The sequence below is a fragment of the Sebastes fasciatus genome, chromosome 17 (genome assembly GCF_043250625.1).
Source record: "Sebastes fasciatus isolate fSebFas1 chromosome 17, fSebFas1.pri, whole genome shotgun sequence".
Classification (NCBI taxonomy): Eukaryota; Metazoa; Chordata; class Actinopteri; order Perciformes; family Sebastidae; genus Sebastes; species Sebastes fasciatus.
The window spans coordinates 25,557,898-25,570,318 of NC_133811.1; the positions used below are offsets into that span (position 1 = coordinate 25,557,898).

General features: G+C 35.7%; 2 protein-coding genes across 4 annotated transcripts in view; one reads left to right on the forward strand and one right to left on the reverse strand.

Annotated features, from left to right (window-relative positions):
* oscp1a (organic solute carrier partner 1a) overlaps window positions 1-12,421 on the reverse strand; it is an 18,148-nt gene continuing 5,727 nt past the window's right edge. The window contains exons 1-11 of one of the 3 annotated variants that reach the window (XM_074613529.1): window positions 9,378-9,680; window positions 9,139-9,168; window positions 7,257-7,411; window positions 5,935-6,102; window positions 5,689-5,769; window positions 4,627-4,730; window positions 3,999-4,127; window positions 3,273-3,327; window positions 1,727-1,872; window positions 1,575-1,635; window positions 1-904 (exon numbers count right to left, since the gene is read on the reverse strand). In XM_074613529.1, the coding sequence (XP_074469630.1) occupies window positions 782-904; window positions 1,575-1,635; window positions 1,727-1,872; window positions 3,273-3,327; window positions 3,999-4,127; window positions 4,627-4,730; window positions 5,689-5,769; window positions 5,935-6,102; window positions 7,257-7,411; window positions 9,139-9,168; window positions 9,378-9,489 (1,164 nt within the window). In that variant the 5' untranslated portion in view covers window positions 9,490-9,680 and the 3' untranslated portion in view covers window positions 1-781. Of the gene's footprint in view, window positions 905-1,574; window positions 1,636-1,726; window positions 1,873-3,272; window positions 3,328-3,998; window positions 4,128-4,626; window positions 4,731-5,688; window positions 5,770-5,934; window positions 6,103-7,256; window positions 7,412-9,138; window positions 9,169-9,377; window positions 9,681-12,421 lie in introns of those variants that run through there. The other 2 variants (XM_074613530.1, XM_074613531.1) reach the window with 2 other exon arrangements.
* Window positions 9,688-12,421, forward strand: part of zc3h12ab (zinc finger CCCH-type containing 12Ab) — a 19,921-nt gene continuing 17,187 nt past the window's right edge. Inside the window, exon 1 of the mRNA XM_074613527.1 lies at window positions 9,688-9,805. The gene's annotated coding sequence lies outside the window, so the exon portion shown is untranslated. The remainder of the gene's footprint in view (window positions 9,806-12,421) is intronic.

A 12,421-nucleotide genomic window follows, 5' to 3' on the forward strand; every position in this document is an offset into this window, starting at 1 on the left:
TAATTATAAATAATAATTATAGTTAGACAAATTTAGGAAAATGTAATTAGAGTATATGTATGGCTCAATAAGGAAGCTGGTATGATCACTCTTTTTCTTTATTTTTTATTTTATTGTTTTGTATTGTACATGTTCAAAATAAATTTTGAAATGAAAATGAAATAATTATACGTCACGATGTCTATAAATAAATTTGTTTAACCAAATTTAAAAATCTTTTTTACTGGAGTGTCCATGCCATAGAGGTTACAAAACATAAAAGACACAATTATGATAAATTTAATAAAAAATATGAAGGGAATGATCAGATCTCTGATCTGATTTTCTATAAGTATTTAGAATGCATAAAAAAATGTATTTCTGATATCCTTTGGGAAATTTGATATAACGCAATCTGATCAGAAAATAAAAAATCGAATCCATTTTAAAAAATGAATGAATAACAGAAAAATATAAATAAGTCTGGATCATGTTAAACATGTTATGTTAAAAAAACAAATCAGCACACAAACAAAAAAAAATATGAATAAATCTTTTATGGAAAACATATAATACATACAATAAAATACATACAATACAAAATAGTTTATTTTAGGTGCTACAGTATATGAGTCATTGGATATTTATTTTACTCACTAATCTACTTCAACCAAGTGTAGAAGTAAATACATCAACAACTGCATATTTTACAGGTTAAACAGTAACAGATAATGTGATTTAACCTGAGTTAGGCAGTCAAGTTGAAACAATAAATGAAACCTATTGAAACTACACATCAGGGTCAGAGGTCGTCCATCATGGCCAGCAGGTCGTCTCCTTTGCTGCTGCTGAGATTTTCTGTCTGCTCTTCACTGTCTGCAAACTGTCCGGCGATCTGAGCCAGCTGAGACGCAGCCTGTTCATCCTGAATCAGACAAAAACCCAAACATGTCAACTCTTCACATATTATGTTATTAAAAAGGTGGTTATTAGTTGTTTTACTACAATCTATTAAGTATTTAATCAGTGAGAAGGTACTATCATATGAAACTAGAAAGCCTAATACCTAATGAATCCATTGGTACCATCCATGTCATACTAGCTTGTCATGAAGGAGGTTAAATAACGCTCCAAAGTAAAATTTTGACGAGGAAAAACGGTCATGGCCATTTTCAAAGGCGTTTAATCTTATAATAATATGTAATATATTTATATGATATATATTATACTAGGCTGATACTACACTATATACTATGTTATACTATATTACTACATTTCAACCTATTATTTTACACCCCATACTGTACAACAATACTATTTTATGTTAATATGTCCTATTTGTCTTTTTGCTTTTTCTGGTATAGTTTATATTTTTACTTCTGTTCTTATTTTAGTTTTATATACCTGTTATTATTACATTTTTATTTCTCTATTTATCTTATTTCCTTCCTTGTTCATATCAATTATATTATTATATATTATTATTATTATATTGTCAGCCTAATAAGGTGTGTCCCATCAGCGACTGTTGTATAACATGCTGCAGGTCCTCTCTCAGGTCACATTTTACGACTAAAAGTGTTACATCACCCTACCTGCATCGCTTGAATATTTATTACTCCAAACAAGGACTGCTCAGCTCCATCTGAAGCTCCCCTGTTAACCAAAACAAAAGTCACATTTGTGGGAATTAACGTTAATTTAATAGCAGAGAATGAGAAAAAAGACATAAAAGAAAAGCACTCACGCCTCGTCCTCCTCTCGGTCTGTAGTGAACAGGTTGATCCTAAAGCCGGTTTCAGTTTTAGGCGCGTTCTCGGCATTCATGCTGCCCATCAGACGAGCCAGCAGGTTCAGCTCCTCTTTGGCCAGCAGGTTAGGGGTGTCGTTCGTCTGCAGCAGCAGCATGGTGGTGGAGGGGCACAGGAAGGTTATGAATGAATAGAAATATGTTCTCAATACTGTATGTGATGCATAATCAAAAAGCAAAATGTGAGATACAGTAACTGAGAGAAATGTGCAGTTATATAAAAACAGTAATACCATATTGTAAAAACACTCAATTACAAGTAAAAGTCTTGCATTCAAAATCGTATTTAAGTGAAAGTACACAAGATTATCAGCAAAATGTACCTAAAATATAAAAGTACTCATTATGCAGAATGGTTCCTTTCACAGTGTTGTGTTTTATTATAGAATATTAAATTAGTTTTTTATCACTAATGAATACATTTTATTGTTGTAGTTGTAATGTGGAGCCAATTTTACTAACTTCATATCATATAAGCATATCCATCCCGATGTAACAGACCCGCCTGCCCACCAGAGGACAGCGTGTCAGTGTCACGTTTTGCCTCTGCAAGGTGTGAATATTGTGAAGGTGCAGTACCAGCAGGGGGGGCATCAAAACCACTCAGTTAGGTTTAGGCATCAAAAAACTCAGGTTTATGAAAATAAGGCCTTGAAATAAGTACATAAACTAAGTACAATATGCACGGAAACAACGTAACCTAAGTTCGGAGGACACGTCACAAATGTCTCTAATGTTACTTACAAAACAAAACACCGGTATCGAACACCGGTCTCCTGGTTGAAAGTCCTGTGTTTGTCGGACGCCACTAGCTTTGAGCATAGCATAATATACGTGGCTGCATTGACATTGCAGTCAGTAAAGACTATATATGGTGTAAAAATAATAATAATAATAATAATAAACTTTATTTATAGCACTTTTCAAAACAGCAGTTACAAAGTGCTTCACAGTTCATAATAAAGTACATAATAGTAAACAGCATGAAAACATATACAATTTATAAAACAGAAGCAGGTACTCAACAATAAATGCAATATAAAATAATAATTTAAAAAACGCCAAAAGCAAGAACGGCATTCTTATCTCATGCTTTTGCCTCGCGCAATTATCGTGTCATTCACATGCCTTTTTTGCGATTGAGCTGGCATATCATGTGTTTATTTTTTATGTAAACTGTAACAATATTTCCCTCTGAGATGTAGTAGAGTAGAAGTCTAAAGAAACATAAAATGGAAATACACAAGTAAAGTACAAATACCTCAAAACTGTACTTAAGTATAGTATTTGAGTAAATGCTCTTTGTTACATTCCACCACTGTACTGTGGCCTGAGGGACTGGGCAGAAAAATGTCAATTGTCAATAAAAAAAATCAATATGAAAAGTTTAGGAGCGAAAAATACAATCAGGACATTCGTACTTCTGACTGAGCGTTATGACCTCCCAACAGTCACTTCGAACATTCAACCCTTCTATTATTACCTTGACAGAGGGGGTCTGGGATGTGTGCGTCACCTCTTGATGGTTCCCACCGTACCTTTTTGAATTCATGAAACACAAAACACAGCAGTGTCATCTTCTAATCCAGTGGTTCCCAACCTGTTTTCCTTGAAGGCCTCCCTTTGTGTGCATCAAGCGAGAGAGCCAATTGTTTTTTGAATGCAGTGAAAATGTTGTTTTTGAAAGGCTAAACGCCAACAAATATGGATTGAAGCATAATCTTTTTTTAAACAGTTTTTGATATACTGACTTTTGTATAAATTATCCTGTATGGGTGTTATTATGATTTTGGTTAGGGATGCACCGATACCTGTATCGGGTATTGGGTCCGATACTGTGCTCATGTACTCGTACTCGCAAAACGGCTCCGATACCACGGCACCGACTCCCCAGCCTGCCGTGTGTTGCTCACACCCTCCAGCTGGCAGTTAACGAGGGTCTTTTGGCACAGAGAAGTACTCGTATCTGTACTCGGTATCGGCGAGTACCCAAATGTGAGTACTTGTATCGGTGCATCCCTAATTTTAGTTATACATGAGCAAATCTAATTTTGACAACCTCAGAGCAGACAAATCCTGACGCACCCCCCTGTGCTCTTTGTCGCCCTCCTAAGGGGGCCCGGACCCCAGGTTGGGAACCACTATTTTATTATCCATATGAGCTCCACTATAATGTATGTAGTGCAGTACCAATACAGTTCATACGTACATGTTCATGCCCAGTCTCATGACTCTGTCTCCGTGCAGCTCAAAGCATCCCTGTCTAACGGAGCTGGTGTAACTTCCTCCAGTGGGGAACTCCCTCCGTCTCACCTCTCTGCCCTTTCTGTCAAACGTCCTGCGGAAACAGGAAGCAGATGATGACACTCTGGAATATTGAGGTACTTCTTATAAGCAGTCAGAGGGAAATCTGGGACTAAATGTAAGACATGTCAGCTTGTCAGCTTGTCAGCTTTTGCGGTTGCTTCACAAGCAGCTACATCTGATGGCATTAATGGAAGTCATGTGTTAAATTGGTTATGTGTAAATGATGCTCAACAACCAGGCTATAAAGAAATGATTGGTGTGTAAAGGTGATTTAGATTTATACGATGTGAAACAGTAAAACCCCTTGTCCATACGGTCCCGTTACCCTGAGTGAATACTTTCGTTAGAATGCAAATCAAAGAAATTGTTTGCTAGTTGCTAGCTCATAAAGTGACAGGGGGGTCGGGACTTCGAATCATGTTACGTTATCTGACAGCACTCTGTATGTCTCGGTTTACATGTAAAAGATGTTTCAACAGATTTTCTAACTATCAGAACACATTTTAATGTCATGTTCGTCAGCTGCCTACCTAATAAGCCCTGGAACCTCTATCCCATGAGGCACTGGGCCTGACGTCGACATGGCAAAGCGTCCGTTGGGATTCTGGACTTGATTTTTGAGGAAAAGTGACACCTAAGAGGATGGAATAATAAAAAAACAAACCCTAATTTAAATAATTATATATTTATTCATTTTATAATAACCATCATTTATAAATGGTAAATAGTTGATTAAACTTAGTTAATAGTTATTTTACTGTTAACAAACAATGAATAATTAATACTGTTTACTAATTATTAGTAATGCTATAATTTCTGTTATTTTATCATTAGTTTGTGTAATATGAAATAATTAGTATAGAAATTATATATTGTATCATAGCTGATATAAACCAATATAATTACATTGTGATTACATTAGTAAACTATGTATTAATAGTTTATTGTTGCACACATTATAACATGTTATATAATATAATAAATATTTGTTAGTGATTACCAAATGATTTTTAAACCGTTAAGAAATCGTTTGTGAAACCTTTATAAATATTACATAGACAGACGGACCAGAAACTGATTATTAAGCATCGACAAAGTATTAACTATCTATCTAAATAATATTTATAGATACAAAGCATTTACTAACCATTTAACAAGGTATTGTGTTATAATCTATAATAATATAATAATAAAAATAATAATAAATATTATAATCACCAGTTGCAATTTTTTTATTAGCCATGTTTATAGATAGTTTATAAATAACTTATTTAAGGTTTACAAATAATATCTTAATAATTAACAGATATATATATATAACATTTCATATACTATATATATATATATATATATATATATAGTATATAAAATGTTTTTTTTCAACAATAAAATGTTAAAATAATATATAGTATTACCAATAATTAGTAAACCTTATTAAATGTAATTTAATTGTTTGTTTACGGTAACATAACTATTAACTAAGTTTAATTAACTATCAGTTTACCATTTATACATTACGATTATTATAAAGTGTTACCAAATATATTTTCATCTCACTTGTATGGAGAGATGAGTAAAAAAAAAAGACTCACGCGAACATGCATGTCTTGAAAAAATATGAGCAGTGTTTGTCTGAGAAGCTGGAATTCACCTTCTGGTAAAGATGAGTATACCTGGAGTATATGAAGAAGAACAGAAAACAGGTCACACAGGATGCAGGCGATAATAACTGACAGCTGGAACACTAACTTATTGTACAGGCTGTACTGTATCCTGCATGGAGTAATAAGTGTTTAAAGCATTCAGTAATTAAATCTGATTACAGCTCTTAAGTATACCTCAATGATCTTCCTATGTGTCTCGTCCACTTGATTCACGACCACAGGAGTGTCTTTTACAAATTCCCTGATGGCATCTATGTGATTGTAAGTGATGAGCAGCAAGTCTTTAGGCCGTGGACAAAGGAAGACCTGATATTTGAACGCCATGATCATCAGCTCGTAAAGCTACAGGGGAAAAAGGAAAGAAGGTCTCAACTTTAAGGACATGCCACCTCTGCAATCAAACAAAACTACTTTTTTTTTGCTTCTAAACTGACAATTAGCTCTACATATTTTTTCAAATTGTAACCAGTATAAATGCTGTAGTCTTAAAGTCGACACAAAAAAGTCGCTATGGGTATCTGGAGTGCTTACCAACACACAACTGGGGGTTTTAAAGGGGACATATCATGCTCATTTTCAGGTTTCACTTTATTTTCCTCATGCTGTCTGCTTGAGTATACCTGTATCAACCCTCTGTCTGAAACGCTCCGTTTTAGTGCATTTCAATGGAATTGCAACAGAACCGCGTTGCTAGGCAACAGCTTGGTTCCATGTTTACTTCCTGTCAGCTGATGTCATTTACATACACTGCAACAGGAAATAAACTGGGACCCATTTAGAATGTTTACGTTTAAAACCGTGAAATGGTCTAAATGTTGTAGATTTGTGACATCACAAATGGACAGAAAATCCTATTACGGCTTGTTTCAAAAGCTCAGTTTCTGAATGTGGGCTGTGTGTATTTCTATGTGGATTAAGCGTTTAGATACTTTCACGGTATTTATATAGAACTTAAATCTGCTTTACAATATAAAAGCCATGAAAATGTCACTTTTTACAATATGGGGACCTTTAAAGAGACAGGCGCTAAAATGGAGCGTTTCAGACAGAGGGTGAATACAGGTATATTCAGGCCGACAGTATGAGGAAAGTAATGTGTTTTTTTTTAACATTAAAGCATGTAAACATGTTCTAGTAGAAACACAAAATATAAATAGGAATCTGAAAATGAGCATGATATGTCCCCTTTAATATTCGGACTTAAGACACAAAAATAAGCACTTGAGAGTTGACTTATTTTGAGGCTTGACTTTAAACTTTAAGTGACTTTAAACCATTAAAACCTCAACATTTGATCTGGTAAAACCCTGGAAACATAAAACAAAAATGTGACAGTGTCGGATCTTGGTCTTATATGCAAAAATCACTAAACCTAAACCAAGAAAAATGTTTAAATGTGATGTCATTAAATAGCCTAACTTTAACTTGAGCATTGATTTGGTGGATTTCCCCCAAAAAATACTTTAAAAACATCTTTCTTATCGTCTTGTACGTACCTTGTCCATGCTGGCCGGGTTCAGCCTCATGATGGAGGCGTGCGCTAACCGAGTTAGCACCGTCCTCAGTGTCCTGTGAGAATACAGCTGCTGAGGTTTGAGAAGTTCATCCATAAAGTCTTTACTAAACATGGTCCCAATAATGTCAGTCATAACTATGAGTGGGGAAGAGACAGAAACAGAAAGGTGGTTAATTCTCCCTAGAATTTGATATTTTAATGTCATGGACTGCAACGGCACAGAAGAGCTTGTTTTGATGTAAATGCAACTTGAATGCATTGTTTCTGTACCCGGTTGTCATCACTGGAATACTGCTTTACAAAAGCAAAGGACTACAGAAGGAGTGAAAAAGAAAGAAAAAGATTTAAAGTTTTAAGAAAAGATCTAAAAAAAAAGCTGCATGCTGCCTTTGGACAGTCTTCAGGAGAAAACACAGTACATCTACAAATAAATAAAGCTCTTTCACTTTTCTGTGATTCTTAGGAAGGTAAACTTTATTAAGTATTAGTATTTACAGTATTTGGGAACCAATAATAAATGAATCTACACTTCAATACATTTAAATATGTAATATAAAGGTCGCTTAATCCCACCAAATTATATTAATTCCACTGGAGTCAAAAACTGAGATGACGGTTATGGTTATACTCTGATAAAGTAGGCCTATAGTTACCAATGAGGTTAACTAGGTGTGTTTCTCCATCACGATTGGAATAGCTAATGCCTCATTTAGTTATGTGGAGTAAAACAAAGAATTACCAACATGTTTGTTCATAAAAATGTAAAATCAGTAGGCCCTAAGCAAATTTAGTTTTAGCTTTAGCTTTACCTAGATGCAGCTTGCTAGCTAACGCTTGATGTTGTTTTCCTGCTAGTTAGTTGTCTAATTGTGTTTCTATGACAATTTGACACGCTGTTTTCACAAAAAAAAGCAACCTTTTAGACGTATATTAAATGTGCATTCAACATAAAATTTCATTGTGGAATATGAGTAAACAGAATCTGTGTATATGACAAAAAATAAACAGTTACACTGTAAACACTTGTGTTCAGTGTTTATGTTAAATATTTACAAGTTTTTTATTAATTTTTAAAATATGTAATGATATACATAGCAACGGTCTGTTATACAGAAATTACAGACTGCAGAACGTCGTGATTGACCAATCAGAATCGAGTATTCAACACAGCCGTGTAATAAAATATATTAAGTATTTGTCAGTGATTACCAAATGATTTTTAAACCTTTAAGTAATCGTTTGTGAAACCTCTACAAATATTACATAGATAGTCAGAATCGAGTATTCAACACAGCCGTGTAATAACTACATTTACTCCAGTACGGTACTTAAGTACAATTTTGTAGTACTTACTTTATTTGAGTATTTCTATATACTTTATACTTCTACTCCTCTACAATTTAGAGGCAAATATTGTACTTTGTACTCTATTGACTTGATAACTTTAGACTCTCTCTCTCTGTATGTATGTATATACGTATGTGTATATATGTATACCGTATATGTGTGTGCATATATGTATATATACTGTATGTGTGTATATATGTGTATATATATATGTGTGTGTATGTATATATAAGTAGGCCTATACTGTATATTATTGTACACATTAGTGTATCATTGATATAATCCAATAATATACATTATTCTGAAATGGGATATTCGTCAAAATGACTATGTTGATGCTAATACTTTTGTACTTTTACTTAAGTAAAGTTTTAAATGCATGTCTTTTGCTTGTAACAAAGTACTTAGTATTGCTACTTTTACTTCAGTAAAAGCTCTGAATACTTCTTCCAGCTCTACTACAGGGGCACAAGGAGCTGACTAAACTATAAAATGCAGAAGTATGGCATGGATACCTCTTTTTCTGTCATTGTCTGACCACACTCCTGCATCCGAGTTAGGTTTCCCCCAAGTAAGAAAACAAAAGAAAATAGACTTGTTATTTGTAGTTGGTGTGCACAAGAAATATGAGCCGCACATGTTCGTTTTTTTAAGCTGACATCTGACAGCTATAGGCTCACAGCTAGGAGGGATGAGTGGGAGCTACACATACATACACATCTATTAGGCCTGTCACTCCTCTAGCTGCCTCTACCTTTCTCTGAATTGTCCTCAGACGTGTTGAGAGCTTGCAGTCGTTGGTCCAGTATGTAAAGCATCTCTCCGCCGAGGTTAATGAAAACCAGGGGGAGAGTTCTCACAGACATCTTGCAAAGACAAAGAAGGGATTAACTCGTATAGGCAACAAACTGGTGCAGAAGTAGACGTTCAAAGTAGCTGAGCCCCCCTTCAGATCAAAAGCACTCTTGTCATTTAAAAGGCATTATCTGCTATTGTTCCCGTTGTGAATTTGCTACTGTTAACAAGTTGTCCATGTTAAGTCTTATCTGATCATGCTTCTGCAGATAACCTGTCGCACTAAGATGCAACAGGTGGTGAGGAAGAGGATCAGCAGACGCCAGATACAAGCTTATTGGCCGGGATAAGGATGACGTGGCAACACAGCACAACCAACCACAGAAGGTAAACGGCTATGTGTATATGTCCAATTTCTGTATATCACGAGAGTGTGCTTTATAGGCTTGTTGACAATAATTTACAGTATGATGCAACCATGAAAGTAAGGCCTAAGAAAACAAATAATGATATATATCTATATTGCATCGTATTAAACACTACATGGGGAAATGAATGAGGTAACATGAAAAAGGTATGTTATTGTTAATCATCTCATTCCCAAACCATAGAGTATTAATTTGCTGCTACAACATCCTCCACTCTTCTGGGAAATCTTTCCACAAAACTTTGCACACTCTTTTCTTTCATATCATTGTATGACTGTAGCATTAAAGCAGCAGTAGGCAGAATATTTTTGGCATCATTTGGCAAAAATTCCATAATAACCTTTCAGCATATTGTAATTCAAGTGTTCTCAGAGAAAACTAGACTTCTGCTCCTCCTCATGGCTCTGTTTTCAGGGTTTAGAAAATCTAGCCTGTGACGGGAGACTTTGGCCAATCACAGGTTATTTCAAAGAGAGAGCGTTCCTATTGGCTGTTCATTCAACGGAGGCAGCTGTCAATCACTCGCAAACTCTGATCAAATGGTCAAACTAGGCAGCGTTGATCAAAATATGAATTAATATTGTGTTACGTTAATGCCTATTTCTTGCCTCAAATGTTTTCATAATCATCTTGTAGTTAACTGTTTAGCTGTAAAATGACAAAGTTTGCTCCAGCTGGTGGGCGGTGCTTGGTATTTCCTCAACTGATCTCAACATGGTGGTCGGGGTCACAAACTTTCTTATTTTACAGCTAAACAGTACACTGCAAGATGTTTCTGAAAACATTTTACAAGAGAAATAGGCATTACAGTAACAGAATATTGATTCATATTTGATCAGCGCTGCCTAGTTTGACCGTTTGATCAGAGTTTGTGAGTGATTGACAGCTGCTCAGAGACGGCAAGGCTCCAGCTCGGCTCTGATTGGTTGTTTTCCTCCGGTCTGTGAAATCTTGCAGATGCCATTAGGAGCACCGGAGGACACAGAGGAACATGATTTTTTTCACAGATTACCTGTCTCATGCACTACTGTCCGGGTATAGTGACTGTTTTATAAAAATAACTATTTTTAATTATATTTGCTCCAACTTGCCTACTTCAGCTTTAAAGAAATAGTTCTACATTTTGGGAACAGCGCTTATTTGCTTTGAGAGTCAGACGAGAAGATCGATAACATTCTCCTCTCTGTACAGTAAATACAAAGTTACAGCCAGAAGCCAAACCAAAAGTACACCAAAGTATTTGGACAATGGTGTCCTCATACTTTTGTCCATATATAATGTAGCTGCCTACACAGATATTGCATACTGATATTTGTTCCAATTCAAGTGACTGTCTTCAAAAATCTTACATTATAATAATTTACTTTAGGTCATAGATGAATTCTACTTGCAGTAGTGTGTGTAAAGGATATCTACTGTAGCCAAATTGACTCGTCCCTGAGGGCACATTTTACTAAACTGTTACGATACGATCTGTTCACCGCTTTTACGACGCCCACATGTCTTTGTCTCTTTCTCTCTCTCTCTTTCCCTGCCATTCCAAATTAAAGATTAGGGAGTAGAAACATGCAAATACAAATTTATCTTTATGCTCAGTCAGTGTTACGGCTGCTCACTCGCGAGGGAGGCAATCGCCCGTTTGCCACGGTCCTCGGTGTCAAAAGCTTTTCTTGTTTTACAAACCGACAGTTGAAAAAAACATGTAAACATCTGGGAAGAGGAGACCTGAACAAATCCTGATTGAGCCCCCCGGACTATAGATTAACCAACAGAAACCAATGATGGGGATCCATCTTTACCTCTGGCTTCTCTCTATGTAAGTCAAACCTAATATTGGTAATTGTATTGTGTTGTAATTTTGTCTCACCACATCTGCCTATTGTGCATAAAATGATGTGCATTATTACATCACTTAGTAATGGTTTGCTATGTTGCCTGTTGTTGAAGAACAAATAACTCAAATTAGCAAATATCATGTGTTCCCCTCCCACCAGAGTAACCTCCTGTTCAGGCTCAGGGTCAGGTTTCAATAATCAACCAACCCTAAAAAAAGAATCTCATAACCTGGACTGGATGAAGTTAATATCTGACGAGACTCTAGTATCTGCTATCTCCATTCCTGGAACACACGAAAGCCTCTCATTACACGGAGGACCACTTGCTAAATGTCAAGTTTGGACCTTAAAAGACCAACTCAAAGTGGGAATACGGTATTTTAATGTGCATGCTGGGATTTGGCTGTCGGAACAAAAACACATTTATATCCGGGATAATAACTGGAAGTTTTGGCAACACATTAAACTTGATGAAGTCCTAAAGACCATCTTAGATTTCTTAACAGACCACAGCAGTGAGACTGTGCTGTTGAAAGTGAAACCACACGGCTTTTACAAGAAGAAAGTTGAAGAAATGATGAAGCAATTGATTGAAGGGTTCAAAGATAAAATATGGAGTGAGCCGTCGGTACCAAACATGCAACAGGCGAGGGGCAAGATTGTTTTGCTCCGGAGTAGCACGTTCTACGACGGAACAGAAAACCACAAATCATATTTCTTTGAACATAAAGAGCTGAGAA